The 24,179-nt window shown below is 39.0% G+C and overlaps 2 protein-coding genes across 2 annotated transcripts; both read right to left on the bottom strand.

Annotated features, from left to right (window-relative positions):
* Positions 1-235: 235 nt before the first annotated feature.
* Positions 236-3,923, bottom strand: LOC123329849 (olfactory receptor 4A47-like). Its single transcript, XM_044929837.2, has 2 exons — positions 3,035-3,923; positions 236-414 (listed from the first exon to the last, which is right to left on the bottom strand). The coding sequence occupies exons 1-2, from the start codon at positions 3,921-3,923 to the stop codon at positions 236-238; spliced, it is 1,068 nt and encodes a 355-aa protein (XP_044785772.2).
* Positions 3,924-22,434: 18,511 nt separating this feature from the next.
* LOC123329588 (olfactory receptor 140-like) lies at positions 22,435-23,361 on the bottom strand. The gene has a single exon (XM_044928956.2). The coding sequence runs from the start codon at positions 23,359-23,361 to the stop codon at positions 22,435-22,437; it is 927 nt and encodes a 308-aa protein (XP_044784891.2).
* Between the last annotated feature and the right edge of the window lie 818 nt (positions 23,362-24,179).

Below are 24,179 nucleotides of genomic sequence, written 5' to 3' on the forward strand. Positions count from 1 at the left end.
AAAAGTGTTATTCAAAATGTATCAGTAAATATTATCACTCCAATAGATCAAGAGTTCATAAAACTGAAAAAGGCTATAAAGTGGGTGCTGTATCCCCTACATTGGGCAAGGAATAGAAAACACAAAGTCAATGAAAAAACTTTTCCTGACTTCAAGGAACTTATGGATAAATGAACACAGACAATTCACAAAGATATTTATCTCATCACTTGAAATAAAAAAATAAATTTGAAAATTAACTAAATTTCTCTGGTTTTGGGGGGCTACTGTTAAAGAATATCACCAATTTAGATAAAGTAAATAATAAACAATTATTTTTCACAAGTTTAGTGGCTAGAAAACTAAGGGACCAAAACAGAGTCCATATTTGATGAGTCCCCCTCCCTAGTTCATAGACAACCATCTTTTTTCCTATGTTCTTACATAGCAAAAGGGTCATGTGAGCTCTCTTATGTCTCTTCATAATGGCATTAATCCCAATCAGGGATTCCCTCACAGCTCAGTTGGTAAAGAACCTGCCTGCAATGCAAGAGACCAAGGTTTGATTCCTGGGTCGGAAAGATCCACTGAAGAAGGGATTGTCTCCCCATTCCAGTATTCTTGGGCTTCTCTTGTGGCTCAGCTGGTAAAGAATCTGCCTGCAATGCAGTAGACCTGGGTTCAATCTCTGAGTTGGGAAGATCCCCTAGAGAAAGGAAAGTCTACCCACTCCAGTGTTCTGGTCTGGAGAATTCCATGGACTGAATAGTCCACAGGGTTGCAAAGAGTCAGACACAGCGACTGTCACACACACACTGTAACCCCAATCATCAGAATGCCACCTTCATGACTTAGTCATTTTCCAAAGGGCCCTTCCAAATACTACCACATTAGAAAGGAATTAGTTATGATTCTAGAGAGGGACACAAAATTTTGTTTCTATAGCAGCATCCAAAAGTCAAGGAACAAATTATTTAAGATTCGGTAAACCAAAAGTTTGCCATTATTTGGTGAATAGTATTGTGTTTGAGAAGGCTTTGAGAAATACAAGAGATATAAGAAATCTGAATATAAGAACTCTCTATGTAAAAGGTATAAAAATCAGGACATGAGATTTCTCATTTAGTGTGATTTACAAGTGAAACGCATCCATTGCCCCATATCCATAGCCTCACACGAATCCAGGCTGAAGAAGGGAGACAGAATAATAAGTTTATTCAATCACGTGCTTCTAACCATGTTAGAGGCAGTTAATAATTTATCTCAAGCCTGTTTGAGAGAAGGAGGGAGGATTTTATGAATGATGTCTCTGTCAAATAAAACAATATAGTCTGGACTCTTTATTACCTGGTAATCTGTGTTAGTTATGTCCTGATGGCTCAGGGAGGTAAAGAATTCTCCTCCAATGCAGGAGGCACAGGAAATACAGCTTTCATCCCTGGGTCAGGAAGATCCCCTGGAGAAGGAAATGGCAACCCACTCCAGTATTCTAGCCTACAAAATTCCATGGACAGGAGTCTGCTGAGCTATAGTCTATGATCACAAAGAGTTGGATATGACTGAGCACATTGGTCTTAGACCAACCATTGCATGTTGTTCTCTAAATGATTTGACCTGTCTTAACTAAATCTGTATCCATTAATAAGAGAAACAAAAATGGCATATATTATCAGAATCTTTCTTAACAGTGATATCACTTAAAATATCTGTTGTCAAGTTCCGTAATGCATGTTTGAAGCTCATGAATGATGAATTATGCTAAATTTATGCATAAAAGACAGAGCTTGCATCTCTCTAGAGGTTATGAAACACTATAAACAAAGAGACAGGGATGTTGAAAAATAGTGGAGGTTTTACCAGAAATTCGAAAGTATCAGGGAAGGTGAAACAATCATCTTTATGAAAATTTAACTCCGAACAAAGCTCGTAAGCTTCAGAAGATAACATGATTGTCTTATTGGAAAAATAAGTAAGATTTGATTATTTTTCTGCATTTACACCATGATTATTCAGATTATTTGTATAGCCTTTTCATGATAAATATTACAACTCTGAAGCATTCTTTGACTTTAACATTCTAAGTAACATAAGCAAATTAGTATATGAAGAGTACCTTACAGATACAAGAGTAACTCATGTGCCTCAAATATTAATATGTGCTGTCTTTGTGTGAAGAGCAGTGAACCAAGATTTTATGTCATATTTCTTTTTTTTTAATTTTTTTAACTTTACAATATTGTATTGGTTTTGCCATATATCAAAATGAATCCACCACAGGTATACATGTGTTCCCCATCCTGAGCCCTCCTCCCTCCTCCCTCCCCATACCATCCCTCTGGGTCGTCCCAGTGCACCAGCCCCAAGCATCCAGTATCCTACATCAAACCTGGACTGGCGACTCATTTCATATATGATATTATACATGTTTCAATGCCATTCTCCCAAATCATCCCACCCCCTACCTCTCCCACAGAGTCCAAAAGACTGTTCTATACATCAGTGTCTCTTTTGCTGTCTCGTATACAGGGTCATTGTCACCATCTTTCTAAATTCATATTTCTTGTATTTTTTTTTTTTGAAATTTGTAATGAGCCTTATTAACTCTAAAAGGTCACTTTTTAAGAGAGAAACATAAAATCTTCCACTAATTAAATAAATTTAAAATATTAACTATAGCTTAACTCATCATATAGAAAATAAATTTGTAGTCTCAAGAGTACAACCATAAACTTTAAATATTTTAACCATAAACTTTTACAACCATAAACTATAAATATTTTCTGAAGAAATTATGGAAATCTTTTTAAAAATGTGTTTTGAACATAATATATACTTTGAACTAAAAAAAATAATGAAAATATTAAAAGCATATTTTGATCATTAAGACTCTTACCAAATAATCTTTTCATTATGCTCAAGTTATTAAAGCAGAGATGATATTTTTTCCAGTTAAATAATCACACATGGCTTTCCTTGGAGGAACAATGCTTCTTAAAAATAAAAAAAAAATTATATATATTCATGCTGCTTCATCTTCTTCTTTTGCCTCTGTTCCAGAGCTTTTTCATGGCGTTTTTCATCTCACTACTTCTCAGAGTATAGATTAGAGGGTTCAGCATAGGGGTGATAATGGTGTAAAACACAGCCAAGTATTTATCAATGGGAAAAGTAGAAAGTGGTCTCACATACATAAAAACACAGGGCACAAAGAAGAGGACCACCACAGTGATGTGGGAGCCACAGGTGGACAAGGCTTTGCGCCTCCCTTTTTGATTACGATTCTTCAGGATGACCCCATAGGAGATGAGTAAGAGTGTGAAGATGACCACACAGATGGCCCCGTCATTGGCCAGGACTGTGAGAGCAATAAATTGGGTGTCAGTGCAGGCAAGTTTTAACAAGGGGTACATGTCACATACAAAGTGGTCCATGACATTGGGACCACAGAAGGGGAGGTTGTAAACAAAGAGAGGATGAAGGACAGCATGTAAAAACCCACCAGCCCAGGCCAAAAGCAGCAGTAGAACACACACTGGCTGATTCATGATTGTCAAATAATGCAAGGGTTTGCAGATGGCCACGTAGCGGTCATAGGCCATGACAACCAGGAGCAAAATCTCAGCACCACCAAATAAGTGCCCTATAAAAATCTGGGTCATGCAAGCTTGGAAGGAAATGGTTCTTTTCTCATAGAGTAAGTTTATAATCATATTTGGGGTGACTGTAGTAGAATAAACAGCATCCATAAATGATAAGTTGCCAAGAAAGAAGTACATAGGGACATCCAGGGTTGGGCTGGATACCACAGTCAGGACAATGAGGAGATTGCCCACCATGGTCACAATGTAGATGAGTAAGAAGGTGACAAATAGTATTTTCTGACCCTGGAGGCTCTGAGTGAGCCCCAAGAGGACAAACTCAGTTACATTGCTCCTTTGTTCCATGGGTTCTTCTGTATGTCGTATTTCAGAGTTCTGGACAAAATTACCTGTAAATCTATATTATTAATATTGACTTCCCAAAAGCTTAAGCTAATTTGTTTATTCAACAATTAGGCAGTAAAGTTTATTATGTGTCCAAATTTTCAGATGTTATAAGACTGATTAAAATACTATTTCTAATCTCATCAATCATATAGTCTAATGGAGAGGTGAGTGATTAGAGACATGTGTGGGAAAAAGCCACAATATTAAATACATGAGTTGCCACAAGTAGCTTTCCATTTCAGAGATCATTAAATTGTATAATGTAGATAATATCTCTTGAACTGTGGTGTTGGAGAAGACTCTTGAGAGTCTCTTAGACTGCAAAGAGATCCAACCAGTCCATCCTAAAGAAATTGGTCTTGAATATTCATTAAAAGGATTGATGCTGAAGCTGAAACTCCAATACTTTGGCTACCTGATGCGAAGAACTGACTCATTTGAAAAGACTCTGATGCTGAGAAAGATTGAAGGTGGAAGGAGAGGGGGATGGCAGAATATGAGACGGTTGGATGGCATCACGAACTCAATGGACATGAGTTTGAGTAAGCTCCAGGAGCTGGTGATGGACAGAGAAGCCTGGGGTACTGCAAACAGTCAAACACGACTGAGCAACTGAACTAAACTGAAAGCCAGAGTTACTTTTTCTTTACTTTCCAGTTAATGGAGGTTACCTTGCACATTTTAGGAGTAGAAGAAAGTCACAGAGGAGAACCCTTAAAAAACTTAGTTGTCAAACCACCAATGTACTCTTGCAAAATGTAAATCCTAGTTCAGAATTTTACGTATAAATATACTTCCTGAGTTACCAGCATAAAGAGAAAGTCTTCCAATCCATGTTCTGGACTCCGATGCCCTCTTCCTCATCCTTCATGAACGCACTTCATCTCTGGGAACAGAGAGCAATATACATGCACCATCACTGGACCTTGAACTGCTTTCACGTGATCAACTCTTCTCAAGCTTGCAGGAAACCTAATTCATCTCTGTCATTCAGAGAAAATTACTTTTTCAAATCGTTGGGGTTCAGGGTCAAATATCAATATCCTGTAACCTAGGGAATTCAAATCTTGATTGTCAACAGAAACTCAGAACATTCCTTGTTGACAGGATTTGTTCTGACAACAAATGTTAAATCAGCATTTTGATTGAGGAGAGCAAGAGAAAATTTCAAATCCTGTAAGAACTGTTTACAACAAAATTTTGCTCTTTGTGTTTATACCAGTGAAAATGAAATAGTGAAAGAGCTTTTGTAACATTTTGATTCTCAGTCACTTATACTGTCCTGTCTTCGTACAGCTGAACTTTGGATTTCCTGAAGAATAACTTCTTATATACACTTTTTTATGTTTTGGGCCCATCATTTCAATTCGAGAAGAAGCCTGTCATGTGATTACTGCTACAGACAAATACTCTCTGAGGTAAGGGCACAGGGTCGTAAACACTTTGTCTACATTTAATTGTATCCCATAGTATTGAGTCATTCAACTGCTTCATCTCCAAACATGACTGTTGTCTAATTAAATTCACTGGGACCATAATCATGAATTTGAGGTAGACTCTTTATCTCCAGAGATACCACCAGGATAATCACTGTGTAGTACATGACTTATAGAATCCTGTCCTCTGGGAGAAAATCATGAAAAACAACTTGAGGTCATCTCACAGAAATGGAAATGTCCAGTCTGGGCAGGAATAAAATATATAAAAACTTTCTTGTGTAAATCTTGACTTTCAAAACAGGAAATCTGTTCAAATTTAAGTTTTATCTTTGAAGATATCTGAGCTGATTTCAATGTATTCTTTGAATGTTAAATAAAATTAGTACATTCCTAGCAAAATGGATTATAAAAAATAAGAAAAAATAAAGTATTACAATAAAGATTGAGGATAGGGTCAGCACTACAAATTCTACAGACCTTAAAAAGATAATCAGGTGTTATGATTAATTAATTTTTGACAGTATACTTGCCAGTTGAAAGAAAATAGACCACTGCCATGAAAAACACAACCTCATGAACTAAGAGAAAAATAATTAAAAATTGGGATAATCTAATACTTAAATAAATTTACATGACTAGAATTCTATCTTTCGACTCCCCAAAAAAGTTCATTCCCATATAGATTTGATCAACCAGTTCTACACAAAAGCTAATCTGGAAATGGTACACACTTTCTCAGAAGGGAGGAAATTAATATATTTCCTAATACATTTTATGTGCCTAGTATAACCTTTATACTATCATAACACAAGGGTATCACAAGGAAAATATTTACATGAATATCTCACAGTAACAAAGATACAAAATTCTGAACAGGATATTTACTTTGATTTTTTGGATCATTCCTTTTAGAATTTATTTTTTAAAAAAGTTCATACGGTGTTTGAAGCAAGTCTTGAGAAGTGCTCGGTCTAGGGCTAATCATGCCCCACTTAAGAAGTGCAAAATCTTCCTAAGTATTCAACCAAGAGCACTGCCCCAGTGAACCATGAGGCTTTCCAGCTGGTTAGAATAGGCTCTCTTCCTGGCTCAGCCTGAACACCAGCCCTCGTCTCGCTAACCATCTGGGTAAATTTTTCCCCATCCTTCAGATCAGATCAGTCGCTCAGTCGTGTCCGACTCTTTGTGACCCCATGAATCGCAGCACACCACCCCATCCTTAGGTATTCTTAAATGTATGCACTGATCAGTACTATGATGAATAGTTGAGAGGGATCCTCTTTTGTTGTTGTCTAGAATTTCTCTCTCATCCTGCCCCCCATCCCGGATTACAGGTATATCATCTATAGTATTCTACTCTCGGAATTTGGGCTGCCTTGGTCTCCTCAGATCCCTAACTTCGTCTCCTCAACTCATACAGTCTACATGGATATTTTGAGGTATCTCTCTCTGTAGCACAATATGGAAATTTTTTAAAGGTTATAAACTGGAAAGAGTCTTGCAGGTCAATATGTTTCCCATCTCTCAATAATCACAGTCACTTATTTTTCAAATCTAGTGTCTTGAAAATTATGATGTCATTTTCTTTCTGGTTTGTTTCCTTGTTTGTCAAAATTCTACATGGATACTTAGATCAGTTTTAATCATAATTCCAAATAGCTAGAAATAGTTAAATATTGAGAAAAGAATAAAGAAAAGGATGCAGAAGCTGTGATACATCCATAAAATGAAATACTAGTCATCAATAAAATAAATAAACTGCAGATTAACACACTGATATATATAAATCTCATATGCATGATGCTGTGATTAAGAAGCCATATTGAAGAGTAAAGAGTAGACATAATCATACAAACAGAAAATTCAAATAATTTCACCAAGTGTTAGAATTGCTGAGCAAATCTGGCAGTATTTCAGAACACAAAATCAATGTACAGAAACCAGTTGCATTTACATATAATAACAAAATATTTTAAAAATTAAGAAAATAATCCAATTTACAGCAGCATCAAAAAGAATAAAATATATAAGAATAAATGTAAGCAAGGAGGTGAAAGTATGATGCACTGAAAAGTATATGACTTGATGAAAGAAATTAAAGACACAAGTTAAGATATTCCTTTTTCAAGAATTGGAAGAATAAACATTGGCAAAATGGTCACTTTTACCAAATCAGTGTGGAAGAGATCAACAATCCAAGAAAACATGTAAAATTCGCTCATAAGCAGCTCATGGAAAAGGAATACAAATAATTTGAAATATGTGAAAAAATGCCTAAATGGATAACTTTCTGGCAATAATAATGAACATCAACATTTTAGATACATAAAACAGTTGATGCCGGGAGCTGGCATATTGCATATTGAGTGCATACTGCATATTGAGTGCAGCACTTTCCACAGCATCATCTTTCAGGATCTGGAATAGCTCAACTGGAATTCTGTCACTGCCGGGAGCCAGCGTGAGGAGCTCCACCCATGACAAAGGTCATGAGGAAGGAGGCTTGGCATATGCAAAGGCGGGATCAAGCCTCAGGAGTCCCTCTGGAAATTCTTGAGCATCTACCCCCAAAACCAGAGTCTGCCTACTTTCTGCTTTGTGCTCTCACCTACACCTCTGACTTTACGGGGAGGGGGGGGCTGTCCCCCACTACCTCTTTCTGAAAAAAAGAGTTAACTTACAGCTCCAGTTAATAAAGTTCCTGGGTGTGATAGTGTTTCAACCTACAAACTCCTTTGGAAGTCCTCTAGCCTGCCTGAATAGGTTTTTCCGGCCACATGTGATTGCTCAGAGCCTCCCAACTGTGAGAGGCAGGAGATGTTCTAAACTGTCTAAACACAGATTCCTTTGAGTAGTTAAGATTGATTAGAAATTGTATTGGTGAAGGGTTTTTCACTTGTTGGGCCAATGTTTGCTGCTAAGTCTCCATATCCCTTACCTGCTGTGTCCCTGGCAGTGTATTGATTAATATAATTGGTGTAAATAGTAGCTTTAATGTTTGTAACCTGGGACCCTTGAGTTAATTCTTTTTCTTGTTATAGCCCACCACACCTTTGCTCTGTAGGAATGCAACTTTATCTAATGCTTTTGGAGGGTGGCGCTTAACTTATCACCTTTAGAGAAAAATAAGTTTTCTGAAGAAAGGGTCTTAAAATGTTAACAGGCCTCCAGGCCAGAAGATGATGCAAATCACCTAAACTTTTGCATATGATAAGTTTGCAGGAAGAAAGCCTGGCTTACTGCATGACTCTACACCTTCCCCCATGCATAACTTAAGGTATAAAACTACTTTGGGAAATAAAAGTGGGGGCCTTGTTCACCGAAACTTGGACTCCCCATGTCGTTCTTTCTCTTACCTTCTGGCTGAATTATTCAGCCTCTTTTCTTCACTGAATTTTCCTACTGAGCTGTCCTTATTTCACCACTCTTTATATCCTTAATAAACGTTTAATTAAGCAGTTGTTTTCTGATCTAGCCAACGCCATCCCCACTTCGAATTCCCTGAATCCACCGGGGCTGGACCCTGGCAAGTTGACTCAGCTATTCAATTTCTAGGGGTTCATATGCAGAAAGTAGTGTAGTTTTTTCAAAGAAGTTAAGAAGTAGGAGGAAACTAGAATGAGTTAGACCTATAGAAATTAGTATCTAAAAATATTCAGGAGGTTGAACAGTAAAAGGCACAATTTATATGCGGAAACAGAAATACAAATGTATGACAATATCATGTGTTGAATTTGAAAGTGAAAGTCACTCAGTTGTGTCGAACTCTTTGTAACCCTATGAACTATAGCCCGCCAGGCTCCTCTGTCCATGGAATTCTCCAGGCAAGAATGGTGGAGTGAGTTACCATTCCCTTCTCCAGAGGTTCTTCCCAACCCAGGGATCAAATTCAAGTCTCCTGCATTGCAGGCAGATTCTTCACCTCTGAGCCACCCGGAAAGCCCAGAATTTATACACTGAAACATAAGCACAGATAAGTATATGAAAATGTCCTGTATTTGCAGATTTTTACTTGAAGAATCCTAACAGCAGAGTGTAATGACTGCACAGGAAGGACTGGGAGAATCTGGTACGGGACAGGGAAAAGTTTTATTCTACGTTACCTCAATTTCTGTGTGTGTGTGTTGTTGTTGTTGTTGTTGTTTTTCAAGCACTTATGCTAAGCATCCAGAGAAGGCATTGGCACCCCATTCCAGTACTCTTGCTTGGAAAATTCCATGGATGGAAGAGCCTGGTAGGCTGCAGTCCATGGGGTCACTAAGAGTCGGACACGACCGAGCGACTTCACTTTCAGCTTTCACTTTTCATGCATTGGAGAAGGAAATGGCAACCCACTCCGGTGTTCTTGCCTGGAGAATCCCAGGGATGGCGGAGCCTGGCGGGCTGCTGTCTACGGGGTCACACAGAGTCAGACACAACTAAAGCTACACAGCAGCAGCAGCAGCATACTAAGCATCATGCTTTCAATTTTTAAGAAATTGAAATATATTAACTTTCCTATGCAAGATAAATGAAACTGAATAAAAGGATATTCTTACAGAACTAAATATTTTAACTAGTACAATTAATAGAATGAAGGCAAAAGTAAGAATACAGATAAAAATAAAAGAAAGAATGAGAAAATAGTAAAAGTAAAAGCAGACATTAATTTAAGATCAGTTAACTTTATAAAATTTCATTGACAAATGCATTGCTTGTCATTTATTGACTCCTTACTATAAATGCATCCTAGTTGTCCAGGTACAGTGATAAACCAGACATTACACAGTTTTCATTTTAGTAGAAAATTGATATCAATAGCTTGAAATAGAGTTATTCTTTAATTATAACTATCACTAATCCTTTAAAGAAATGGAAAGTTTGCATCAAATTTACAAAGACTTTTACATACCAAGACGCTTGATCCTAAAGATGAATTACTAACTTCATGATGGATAATGCACTAATTTCAAGGTGTAATTCTTGAGACCCAATTAAACTACTATTCAGTGAGAGGAGCTGAAACGATGGATAAAAGGGAAGGTCATGTGCTGGATTCTCTCAGGACTCACCGAGGCATGTTTCTCAGGGTATTTGGTTGGATGTTTCCTGTTTCCTGACCTATAAATACTAATGCCATCCAATGTCATGTCCCCAGCTCCGATTTCTATACTTATTACCCATGATTTCCCAATTTTTGCATGCAATGTTTCCAATTTTGTACATCTGCAGTTGGATATCAACTTAGTATATAACACAATATTTTTCAAATTTTTCATAATATAAAATGTGTTCTCCATCTCATTAAATGGCACCACCACTTTTAATGTTATTTCTCAAACAATACATTTCAGAGAGCTATCTGCTTCCACTTTGATCTTCTATGACTTATCCCTACCTTTAGGAAATCCTGTTGTCTCTACTTCCAAATGTATCACAAATTTGATCATCCATGCTGCAGCTCCTTCCTGGCACTGGAGCAGCCTCCTGCCATGGATGTGCGCATCTATTCTGGCCTCTGACAATTTGTTATCCTACAGCAGACCATAGGATTCTCTTTCATCTTGTTCTGTATACACCTTCTTTCACTGCTCAAAAGGCCCAGAGTGAATTCCAAGCATGTACCCATGGTTCAGAGGAAAACAATAGAATGCGAAAGACTAGAGATCTCCTCAAGAAAATTAGAGATAACAAGGAAATACGTCATGCAAAGATGGGCTTGATAAAGGACAGAAATAGCATGGACCTAATAGAAGCAGAAGATGTTAAGAAGAGGTGGCAAGAATACAGAGAAGAACTGTACAAAAGAGAACTTCACGACCCAGATAATCATGATAGTGTGATAAGTCACCTAGAGCCAGATATCTTGGAATGTGAAATCAAGTGGGCCATAGGAAGCATCACTACGAACAAAGCTAGTGGAGGTGATGGAATTCCAGTTGAGCTATTTCAAATTCTGAAAGATAATGCTGTGAAAGTGTTGCACTCAATATGCCAGCAAATTTGGAAAACTCAGCAGTGGCCACAGAACTGGAAAAGGTCATTTTTCATCCCAATCCCAAAGAAAGGCAATGCCAAAGAATGCTCAACCTACCACACAATTGCACTCATCTCACACGCTAGTAACATAATGCTCAAAATTCTCCAAGCCAGGCTTCAGCAATACGTGAACCATGAACTACCAGACCTTCAAGCTGGTTTTAGACAAGGCAGAAGAACCAGAGATCAAATTGCCAACATCTTCTGGATCATCAAAAAGCAAGAGAGTTCCATAAAAACATCTATTTCTGCTGTATTGACTATGACAAAGCCTTTGACTGTGTGGATCATAATAAACTATGGAAAATTCTGAAAGAGATGGGAATACCAGACTACCTGACCTGCCTCTTGAGAAATCTGTATGCAGGTCAGGAAGCAACAGTTAGAACTGGACATAGAACAACAGACTGGTGCCAAATATGAAATGGAGTACATCGAGGCTATATATTGTCACCCTGCTTATTTAGCTTATATGACGAGTACATCATGAGAAAGGCTGGACTGGATGAAGCACAAGCTGGAATCAAGATTGCCAGGAGAAACATCAATATCCTCAGATATGCAGATGACACCACCCTTATGGCAGACAGTGAAGAAGAACTAAAAAGCCTCTTGTTGAAAGTGGAAAGTGAAAAAGTTGGCTTAAAGCTCAACATTCATAAAATTAAGATCATGGCATCCAGTCCCATCACTTCATGGCAAATAGATGGGGAAACAGTGGCTGACTTTATGTTGGGGGGCTCCAAAATCACTGCAGATGGTGATTGCAGCCATGAAATTAAAAGATGCTTACTCCTTGAAAGGAAAGTTATGACCAACTTAGACAGCATATTAAAAAGCAGAGACATTACTTTGCCAACAAAGGTCCATCTAGTCAAGGCTATGGTTTTTCCAGTTGTCATGTATGGATGTGAGAGTTGGATTATAAAGAAAGCTGACTGCCAGAGAATTGATGCTTTTGAACTGTGGTACTGGAGAAGACTCTTGAAAGACCCTTGGACTGCAAAAAGATCCAACCAGTCTATCCTAAAGGAGATCAGTCCTGAGTGTTCATTGAAAGGACTGATGTTGAGGCTGAAACTCCAATACTTTGGCCACCTGATGTGAAGAGCTGACTCATTTGAAAAGACCCTGATGCTGGAAAAGATTGAGGGCAGGAGGGAGAAGGCAACAGAGGATGAGATGGTTGGATGGCATCATTGACTCAATGGACATTAGTTTAAGTAAACTCCAGGAGTTGGTGATGGACAGGGAAGCCTGGTGTGCTGGGGTCCATGGGGTTGCAAAAAGTAAGACACAATTGAGTGACTAAACTGAACTGAACCCACAGTTTAATGTATCACATGTGACATTTACAATAACAGAAATTGAAAGTCCCCATTGGTTATATGAGTAAACTAAGGATCAGAACATTTCATTAATTTCCCCAAGATCATATATTTTAAAGTAATAAAACTAGAATTGGAATCTAAGTGAGACTTCGTTCAAAATAATTTAATATCTTTCATAATACAGAAAGCACACAATTGTGAAATCTATTTCCCACTATTTACTGTCAGTCTTACCTTGTGGAGCCTAGTTCACAATTTGAAAGAAGAATTTTTAAATTATTCATGAGGTCCTGGAATTTTTCTTTCATCCAGGATGACAACAGGGGGCAAAAGGCTGAACTATTACTTGAATGAATTTTTTTTTTTCATTCTGCTGTTGTCCATTTTCTCCAATAGTTTGAGTTTTTAAAGAAAAGTAAAAGCACAAGAGAAGATGTGAAGAAAATTTCTTAAAAATGTGCATCATTTATGACATCACAAAGGTGCGATAATTGAGATCAATCAAGCTAATTTCCATGGTCAGTGTAAGTGTATCAAACTATGACTAGAAGGTCACTGTCCTGAACTGTCTCAAATCACACTGAGAATCCTTAGGACTTTAACCTGGATATTTCTCCTTTTCCTGAACAATAAATGCTGAAGCACTTTAATTTTGTGTCAAGCCCTTATCTCTCTACTTATTTTCAACCCTTATAGGCAACATCCAATTTTGGACATCTATAACTAAATAACAATTTAATATATATAAAAATAAATTTTAAAGTTTCCACAATATAAAAGGAGTTCCCAGTCTCATTAAATGGTATACACTTTCCATGTAATTGCTCGGACAAAAAACTTTAGAATTTTCTTCACTGCTTTATTGCTCTAATTTTTTTTTATTGACACACTTGACAAATTCTGTTGTCTTTACTTTCAAAATATAACAAGTTTATTTCCTCCCTGGCCAACTGCAGTAGCTTCCTGCTGTGTCTTTCCACTTTTATTCTTGCCACGAACAACTTGTTGTCCTAAAGTGGCTTGTATTATTGTTTTTGAGTCTTATTCTGATTATCTTACTCCACTTCTTAAAACTCCTGTAGTGAATTCCAATCATGCATTCATGGTTTAATACGTCACACTTAAATTCTGCAGTAAGTACTACAATCCTCATTTCATTGTTGAGGAAACTAAGGCTTAAAACATCTAATTAATTATCCCAAGATCACATATTTTTCAATGGTAAAACCAGAATTAAATCTAAGCTTGACTTATTTCAAAGGAATTTAATTTCTTACATATAAAGGTCACACAATTGTGAAGCCAGGTTCCCACTCTTCACTATTGGTCTTACCTTGTGGAGTTTTGGTCACAGTCTGAAGGAAGATTTTTTAAGTTACTCATAAAAACCTCAAATTCTTTATCCATTCAGTATGCCAATAAAGGCAAAAGGATGCAGTATTACTCCAGGATATATTTTATTTCATTCAGCTGTCTGTTTTCTTCATGAAGTTTTCTGGTTATTCAGAAAATTGTTTTAATTGCACTACAGATTATTTAAAAGAAATTTCATGGAGCACACACGTAGGCACACATATGCACAAAAAGAAGCATTTACCACTTTAGGACAACTGATCAAAATTATAAACAAATCCTATGTTGACGTAGGAAGATAACGTCCATCATTTCCCAAGAAAATGTGTCCCTAGTCATTTCTTTTCCTGCCAACTTCAAAATAGAAAAACACCTTTCAGTTGTTTAGTCCCTCTCATGTCACGGTGTAGAGCTGGACTAGTCAGCTTGAGATTTTGAGAGACATTCCTGCACTGTTTTTCTGTTTTTAAGGCAATGTTTTCAGCCTAAACAAAGGACCACCTAAACTTTTTGTATCAGTTCTTAAAATAATCTCACTTCTTTTCCCCAAAAGGGGAAAAGGTCACTGGACATTTTCTCCCTTCTAACCACTTTTATCATTGAATTTTGGAGCTGTACTGTGTCTAAGACTAATTCTTTCTTAATTAAATTCACTAGGATTCTCCACAAAAGTACATCTGTATGTAAAGATACTTTTCAGTCAGATCACATAATTAGGATCTCAAAGTGTAACATGGAGGAAAAAAATTGCTTTAGAGCCCTCATGATGTTATTATGAGTCAAATATCAGCTCAATCATTTTGTTCCAGTTATACTAACTACACACACAATTCCCAACTTGCAACAGTAATTTTTCTTTCCTTTTCAGTTCAGTTCAGTTCAGTCACTCAGTCGTGTCCGACTCTTTGCAACCCCATGAATCACAGCTCGCCAGGCCTCCCTGTCCATCACCAACTCCCGGAGTTCACTGAGACTCATGTCCCTCGAGTCAGTGATGCCATCCAGCCATCTCATCCTCTGTCGTCCCCTTCTCCTCCTGCCCCCAATCCCTCCCAGCATCAGAGTCTTTTCCATTGAGTCAACTATTCGCATGAGGTGGCCTAAGTACTGGAGTTTCAGCTTTAGAATCATTCCACTAATCTCACACGCTAGTAAAGTAATGCTCAAAATTCTCCAAGCCAGACTTCAGCAATACATGAACTGTGAACTTCCAGATGGTCAAGCTGGTTTAGAAAAGGCAGAGGAACCAGAGATTAAAGTGCCAACATCTGCTGAATCATCAAAAAAGCAACACAGTTCCAGAAAACATCTGTTTCTATTTTATTGACTATGCCAAAGCTTTTGACTGTGTGGATCACAATAAACTGTGGAAAATTCTGAAAGAGATGGGAATATCAGACTACCTGACCTTCCTCTTGAGAAATCTGTATGCAGATCAGCAAGCAACAGTTCGAACTGGACATGGAAAACAGACTGGTTCCAGACAGGAAAAGTAGTACGTCAAGGCTGTATATTGTCACCCTGCTTATTTAACTTATATACAGAGTACATCATGAGAAATGCTGGGCTGGAAGAAGCACAAGCTGGAATCAAAATTGCTGGGAGAAATATCAATAACCTCAGATATGCAGATGACATCACCCTTATGGCAGAAAGTGAAGAGGAACTAAAAAGCCACTTGATGAAGGTGAAAGAGGAGAGTGAAAAGTTGGCTTAAAACTCAACATTCAGAAAACAAAGATCATGGCATTTGGTCCCATCACTTCATGGGAAATAGATGAGGAAACAGTGGAAACAGTGTCCAATTTATTTTGGGGGCTCCAAAATCACTGCAGATGGTGACTGCAGCCGTGAAATTAAAAGACGCTTACTCCTTAGAAGGAAAGTTATGACCAACCTAGATAGCATATTGAAAAGCAGAGACATTACTTTGCCAACAAAGGTTCGTCTAGTCAAGGCTATAGTTTTTTCAGTGGTCATGTATGGATGTGAGAGTTGGACTGTGAAGAAAGCTGAGCCCCGAAGAATTGATGCTTTTGAACTGTGGTGTTGAAGAAGACTCTTGAGAGTCCCTTGCACTGCAAGGAGATCCAACCAGTCCATCCTAAAGGAGTTGAGCCCTGGGATTTCTTTGGAAGTTATGATGCTAAAGCTGAAACTCCAGTACTTTGGCCACCTCATGCGAAGAGTTGACTCATTGGAAAAGACTCTGATGCTGGGAGAGGTTGGGGGCAGGAAGAGAAGGAGACGACAGAGGATGAGATGGCTGGATGGCATCACTAACTCGATGGATGTGAGTCTGAGTGAACTCCGGGAGTTGGTGATGAACAGGGAGGCCTGGCGTGCTGTGATTCCTGGGGTCGCAAAGAATTGGACACAACTGAAGTGAACTGAACTGAAGTTAATCTTTTCCTTTATCCAGTCAATTAAAACCATGTATCAGTGCTAAGTCGTTCCAGTCATGTCCAGGTCTTTGTGACCCTATGGACTGTAGCTACCAGGCTCCTCTGTCCTTGGGATTCTCCAGCAAGAATACTACAGTGGGTTTTTATGTTCTCCAGGGAATCTTTCTGACCCAAGGATCACACTTGTGTCTCTTGTCTCCTGCATTGGCAGGTAGGCTCTTTACTGCCCGGGTCCAGCCCCGGCTGATCCAGGGTATTCGAAGCGGGGACGGCGTCAGCGACCTATTTAATTATTTATTCATCAAAGATATAAAGAGTAATAGAATAAGGCTAGCTCAGCAGGAAAATTCAGTGGAGAAAAGAGGCTGAGTAGCTTGGTTTACGCGGGAGACCAATAAAACTTCAAGACAAGAAGTTTGCACCACTTACGTAGGCCGCAGGCGTCCTTCTGTTCTCCCGAAGGAGAGGAGACACTGAGGCCTCCCCAGTCGGATCTTAGAAGCCCAGGCATAATTAGTAAGCATGGCGGGTTCCGTGCTCCAGATGGAGACTCAGCCAGAGTGAGAGAGAGAGAGACATGGGGAGACCAGTCTTTTGAGGAACTGATTCCAATTCTTTATTTTCCAGAGTCTGTTTTTATACACTGAGATGTTATACAAAAGTCATGTGGGCACAGCAGTCCTGACTTTTATCAAAGTCAGGTGCTTCACACAAATGTATACAGAGGTCTTAGGGGTGTTACATAATCTTCTGGCCAGGGGGGCCTGCTGACAATTTATGACCCTCTCCTTGTGACAGCGGTCACTCAGCCAGGACACTTATTTCTCCAGGGGTGATTATTCTTAAAACAGACGCCACCCAAATAAAGTTACATTCCTATAGGGTGAGGGTGTAGTGGGTTTTAGTTAAGGAAAGAATTTACTTAGCCTAAGGTCTAATGTGATTAATATCAAAGGTTAATACTTATTTCTTCTATATATTCATTAATATGTGTAAGGGCAGGGGATATGGAGACTTAGCAGTAAACATCAGTTCAACAAATGAAAAACCCTTCACCAATACAATTTCTAATCAGCCCATTATACTTATACTAATGGTTTTCTAACTTTTCTAAGGAACCTGTTTTTAGAAGGTTTAAAGCATGTCTTGCCTCTCACAGTTGGGAGGCTGTGAGCAATCACATGTGGCCGGACAAGCCTGTCAGGCAGGCTAGAGAACCTTCAGAGGAGTTTGTAGGTTGAAACACTCCTATCATGCCCAGGAATTATTATTAACTGGAGCTCTAAGTTAACTCCTTCTCCAAAAGAGGTGGTGGGGGACAGCCCCCCGTAAAGTCAGAGGTGTAGGGGAGAGCACAAAGTAGTAAAGTAGGCAGGCTCTGGTTATTGGGGTAGATGCTTGAGGATTTCCAGGGGGACTCCTGAGGCTCGATCCCGCCTTTGCATATGTTGAGCCTCTTTCCTCATGACCTTTGCCATGGGCGGAGTGCCTCACGCCGGCCCCCAACATCCCCAACTGGGAAACCCAAACCATGACTATAATGTACCAGTTTATGTCCAATGTGGCACATTCATTGTGATGACCAAGTTTAAAAAGGCCTAGTTCCCTGTCACCAGTGATATAGCATATAAAGATGCATCAAAATTTTCCAGTATAATGGAAAAACAGTTATTATAAAAATATTGGCAAAATACTAAGGGTTACAAGGTAGGAATATATCCATCAAACAGAAAACAGAGAATTTAGTTCAGATTTAAAGAAATAGTGATGTAACAAATAAAGATGTAAAAGGAATTATATGGAAATATGTACCATTATGCAGTCACAAAGGCAAAATTATTGAAGCACAAAGGAATTGACACATCAAGCGTGAATAGATCAAACTGTGAACAGAAGATCATTGGCTTGGATTGTACAAGAAATCACTGAGATGTCTTTCAGTGACTCTTTACTTGGATGTTCCCATTTCCTGACCTACGAATGCTGATGTTATCAAATGGTTCATCTCTAGCTCTGACATCTACCCTTATTTTCAAATTTTTGCATGCCATGTCTCCAATTTTGGACATCTGCATTTGAACATCAAGTTAGTATATATAATACATAATTTACAATTTCCATAATGTAAAAGTGTACCCTATCTTGTTAAGTGGTACCCACTTCAATGCCATTGCTCAGACAATAAATCTCACAGTGTTCTTCACTCCCTTATTGATTTCCTATGAATCATTCATGCCTTTGGCAAATCGAGTTGTCTCTACTTTCAGAATGTATCCCCGATTTGATCATTCCTGCCCTAGCTCCATCCTGGCCTCTGCAGCAGCCTCCTGAGAGTTAGGTCTACCTTTGTTCTGGCCTCTAACAGTTTGTTATCCTGAAGCAGCCAAAACTATTGATTCTCTTTCAATCTTGTTCTGATTGTATCTTCTCTGTGCTACAGTTTAATGTATCACTTTCAACATTTACTCTAATAGGACAGAAATCTCCATTTTTTACTGAGGCTTACACCATCTCATTAATTTCCCAAAAGTCAAATATGTTCAATGATAAAACCAGAATTGGAATCAAAGCTTTATTTATTTCAAAATAATTTAATGTTTTACATAATAAAGTTGCACAGTTGCAAAGCCAGATTCCCAATATTAGGTGTTTTTGTCACCATTTGGAGGCTTGATGTGATGTGATGTGATGTGGAGGCTTCTGTGTGACTGAAGACTTTTTAAGTTACTCTGAAAACGTCTTTCATCCATGATGACAAGATAGTGTGACAGACTGCATTATTATTTGTAGAAATATTTTATTTCATTTAACTGTGTCTCCATTTTCTCCATGGAGTCTCTGATTATTCAGAAAACTGTTATTATTTATACTATAGATTATTCCCCAGGGAAATTTATTTTTGTAACTGCTTTTCCTACTAAATCCAAAATAGAAAATACCATTCAGTTGCTTAGTTCTTCTCATTCTGTCATGTTGGTGTGGCCAGACTAGATGACTTGAAATTTTTGGAGCCATTATTGTTTTATTTTCTTTCTTTTATGCATTGCTTTAAGGCTAATGAAGGACCTCCCCCAAATTTTATAACATTTCTTAAAAGGGTATCATCTTTTTGCCCCAATAGAGATGAAGATCACTGTACATTTTATCCATTTCTAACTACATATATCATTAAATCTTAGAACTAGAATTTGTCCAAAACTGAATCTTGCTCAATTAAGTACACCGGGATTTTACCAGTAAATTTAAAAAATTACGTTGTTCAGTCACTCAGTCGTGTCCGATTCTTTGTGACCTGTGCATGCAATGTCTCCCTCAATAATCTCCAGCTTCAGTTCAGTCCAGTTTAGTTTCTCAGTCATGTCCAACTCTTTGTGATCTCATGGACTGCAGCATGCCAGGCTTCCCTGTCCTTCACTGTCTCCCAGAACTTGCTCAGACTCATGTCCATTGAGTCCATGATGGGATCCAACCAACTCATCCTCTGTGTAGAAATACTGCTAAACCATATCACTGATTAAGGTCTGTAAGTTCTGATGAGATGGTTGGATGGCATCACCAACTCGATGGACATGATTTTGAGCAGGCTCTGGGAGTCGGTGTTGGACAGGGAAGCCTGGTGTACTGCAGTCCATGGGGTCACAAAGAGTTGAACACAACTAAGCGACTGAACTGAACTGAAGATATGACAGTGATAGAAGAAAAAATATTTTATAACTATTTTCAGACTATTTACAGTTAAGAACAAAGTACCAGACCAGTTGTTTTGCTTCAACAAAGATGAATTTATCATGTATTTTTCTACTTGTCATTGCAAGTTTTTATCCCTTTTTATTTAGTATTCAATATACTCTGCCTTGATGTTCAGTCTATATACACAAATTTACCATCAATTCAGATGCAGTGTTTAAATATTTATCCAATTATTAAATTTGATAGTACTACCTATTTTAATACACAAAATATGCTATGGCTGAGGATACTGTAATTAATAAAACAGGGTACTATCATATGAAAGTTTCTTCTTGCATGAGTATTATATTCATATAATAGATTTCACAACTGAGATAGTGACATTTTAATAAAGTAGTTATAGTCTTATTCAGTCCCTTCGTGGATCACAGCCTTGTCTTGACAAAGCAGTTGGCACAACTCAATGAAGCTATAAGCAAGCTATAAGCCATGCCATGCAAGGCCACCCAAGATGGATGGATCATAGTGAAGAGTTCTGACAAAATGTGGTCCACTGGAGGAAGAAATGGCAACCTACCAGGGGAACCCCATGAACGGTATGAAAAGGCAAAAAGATGTGACAGTAGAAGATGAGCCCCCAGTCAGAAGGTATCCAATATGCTACCAGGGAAGCACGGAGGGCAATTACTAACAGCTTCAGCAAGAACGAAGCAGCTGGGCCAAAGCAAAAATGACACTCAATTGTGGATGCGTGTGGTGGTAAAAGTAAAGTCCGATGCTGTAAGGAAAAATACCTCATAGAAACCTGGAGTGTTATGTCCATGGTTCAAGGTTAATTGGATGTGGTCAAGCAGGAGATGGCAAGATTGAACATAGACATCTTAGGAATCCATGAACTAAAAGGGACTTGAATTTAATTGAGATGACCATTATGTCTACTGTGGACAAGAATCCCTTAGAAGAAGTGGAGTAGCCCTCAGAGTTAGAAAAAAGAGTAAGAAATGCAGTGTTTGGGCAATCTCTAAAACAACAGAATCATCTCAGTTTGCTTCCAAGGCAAACCATTTAGCATCAGTGTAGTGCAAGTTTATGTCCCAACTACTGAAGCTGAAGAAGGTGAAGGTGATTGGTTCTGTGAGGACCACAAGACCTTCTAGGTCTAATGCCAAAAAAAGATATCCTTTTTATCATAGGGGATGGGAATGCAAAAGTAGAAAGTCAGGAGATATTCAGAATAACAGGCAAGTTTGGTCTTGGAGTATAAAATGAAAAAGGGCAAAGGCTAACAGAGTTTTGTCAAGAAAATACACTGACCAAAGCAAACACCCTTTTAAATGACCCAAGAGATGACTCTACATATGGACATCACCATATGGTCAATATCACAATCAGATTGATTCATTGCAGACTTTGACTGCAGCCATGAAAATTAAAAGACAACTGCTCCCTGGAAGGAAAGCTATGACATACCTACAGCATATTAAAAAGCAGGGATGTCACTTTGCAAACAAATGTCCATATGGCCAAAGCTATGGTGTTTGCAGTACTCATGTATGGATGTGAGTGTAAAGAAGGCTGCATGCCGAAGAATCTGTGCTTTTGAACTCTGGTGTTGGAGAAGACTCTTGAGACTCCCTTGGACTGCATGGAGATCAAAGAAATCATTCATACAGGAAATCAACCCTAAATATTAACTGGAAGAACTGATGCTGTAGCTGAAGCTCCAGTACTTTGGCAATCTGATAGAAAGGATCAACTCATTGGAAAAGACCCTGATGATAGAAAAGACTGAAGGCAAAAGGAGAAAAGAGGCAGCAGAAGATAAGATGGTTAGATTACATCACTGACGCAATGGACATGAATCTGAGAAAATCCAGGAGATAGTGGAGGACAGAGGAGCCTGGCATGCTACCATCCATGAGATGGCAAAGACCAGACTCAACTTAGTGACTGAACAACAAAAACAACATGGACTTTCCTGGTGGCTCAATGGTAAAGAACCTGCCTGCCAATGCAGAAGATGCTAGTTTAATCCCAGGGTTGCACAGATCCTCTGGTGAAGGAAATGGCAAGCCTCTCCAGTATTCTTGCCTGAGAAATCCCACGGACAGAGGAGTCTGGCTGATGACAGTCTATGGGGCTGCAAAGAGTCTGACATGACTTAGCAACTGAGTATTCACACTTAATCATCCCTATGTATATAAATCATCACTTTATTGGCATTCTGAACAACCTAAACTACTCTTCTCTTCAACAGATTCCTCATGGCTTTTTTCACCTCTGCGTTTCTCACTGTGTAAATGATAGGATTTAACATGGGAGTGAGGATTGCAGAGAACATAGTCACCCACTTGTCCACAGGGTAAGTGGCCACAGGACGTGTGTAGGTGAACACACAAGGCACGAAAAAGAGCACCACTACCGTAAAGTGGGCGCTGCATGTAGAGAGGGCTCTGCGTCGTCCTTCAGAGCCGTGGGATCTCAGGGAGCTCAGAATGACTATGTAGGAAATGAGCAGCATGGAAAAAATAAGCAAGCACATGCCCCCACTGTTGGCTGCCACCACCATTCCAGGTATGTAGGTGTTACTGCAGGCGAGTTCCAACAGGGAGAAGAAATCACACGTGAAGTGGTCAATGACATTGGGACCACAGAAGGTCAAGTCTCCTGTGAAAAGAATCTGCACAGTGGCATGCAGGATCCCCCCGATCCAGGCCACCACCACCAGGAGCCGGCAGAGCCCCTGTCGCATGATGGTCATGTAGTGCAGAGGCTTGCAGATGGCCACATAGCGGTCATAGGCCATGACAGTGAGGACGATGACTTCTGATGCTGCCAGAAAGTGTTCTAAAAAGACCTGAGTCAAGCATCCTCGCCAGGAGATGATTCCTCTTTGATGAAGTAGGTCAACAATCAATTTGGGAGTGGTAACAGATGTGAAGGAGGCATCTAATAAGGCCAAGTAGGTGAGAAGGAAGTACATGGGAGCAGAAAGCGTGGGGCTGAGGGCGATGGTGATGACAATGAGCAGGTTGGCCAGCACAGTGAAGAGGAAAATGAACAGAAAGACAATGAAGAGTATTTTCTGCACGTGTGGATTCTGTGTGAGTCCCAGGAGGACAAATTCTGTCACATTGCTAGGAGGCCTAAGGATATCCATTCAGTAAGCAACAGCTTCCTGGGACAAAGAATGATACTCATTAATCATGAAAGCCTTGTGATCTGACTTTCTTAGAACAAAATAGTCACTGTGCCCTTGGAACTTCTGCCCTGTACTCATTTCAAGTCTTTCTTATTTTCACCATGGTATTTTGCATCTCTTCAGACATCTAGTACCTGTCACCTGTAAAACATCAGTTGGGCCGCATTTGATGTGTAATTTGCCAAGAAAACACTGTCTACATGAGACATGTAGAGGCTGTCTACATGAGATTTGGATTCTCCTACTGGTTTCAACTCCATTGGACTGAGTCACCTCAGTGCCCCATGCTTCCCAAGCCCTACTCTGTGTCTGTGAGGTAACAAATTGTAATTTTCAGAGGTATCTTGAAAGCCGAGAAGTGCAATACACAGGCAAGAGTTATTCCCTCTTCCATGAGAATTTATATTCCAACCCTCAGGTCAAACTGTGGAAAGAAAAAATATAGTCAAGAAATATCTATCACATGGAGGGAATTTAGTGAGGTGTGTATAAGTCCTTGGAGATGCATGCGCCCTTGTACCTACCAGGACACATAAGCTAGTCATCACTTACCAGAGTGCCTGGTATGTCTGCAGTGCCTGAAACCTAATGGGTGATGAGTAAGGGCTGGTATTGAATGGCCATTCTCTAAGGGTAAGCATAGGTCTGCTTCCCCAAACCATAAACTCAGCAGGAATTCGAGTGCTCTTGTCCTTCAGTTCTGTTTATCTGTAAACTCTACTTTATAAGAAACAGATGAACATTTGAAAGGAAGCAACACTCCAGTATAACAGTTT

This window comes from Bubalus bubalis, chromosome 16 (assembly GCF_019923935.1).
Source record: "Bubalus bubalis isolate 160015118507 breed Murrah chromosome 16, NDDB_SH_1, whole genome shotgun sequence".
Taxonomy (NCBI): domain Eukaryota; kingdom Metazoa; phylum Chordata; class Mammalia; order Artiodactyla; family Bovidae; genus Bubalus; species Bubalus bubalis.

Coding starts and splice junctions, on each gene's coding strand:
- LOC123329588 (XM_044928956.2), bottom strand. CDS start 23,361: ATGGATATCCTTAGGCCTCCTAGCAATGTGACAGAATTTGTCCTCCTG.
- LOC123329849 (XM_044929837.2), bottom strand. CDS start 3,923: ATGGAACAAAGGAGCAATGTAACTGAGTTTGTCCTCTTGGGGCTCACT. Junction 415..3,034: donor AAACGCCATGAAAAAGCTCT/GGAACAGAGGCA, acceptor TATGTAAGAACA/TAGGAAAAAAGATGGTTGTC.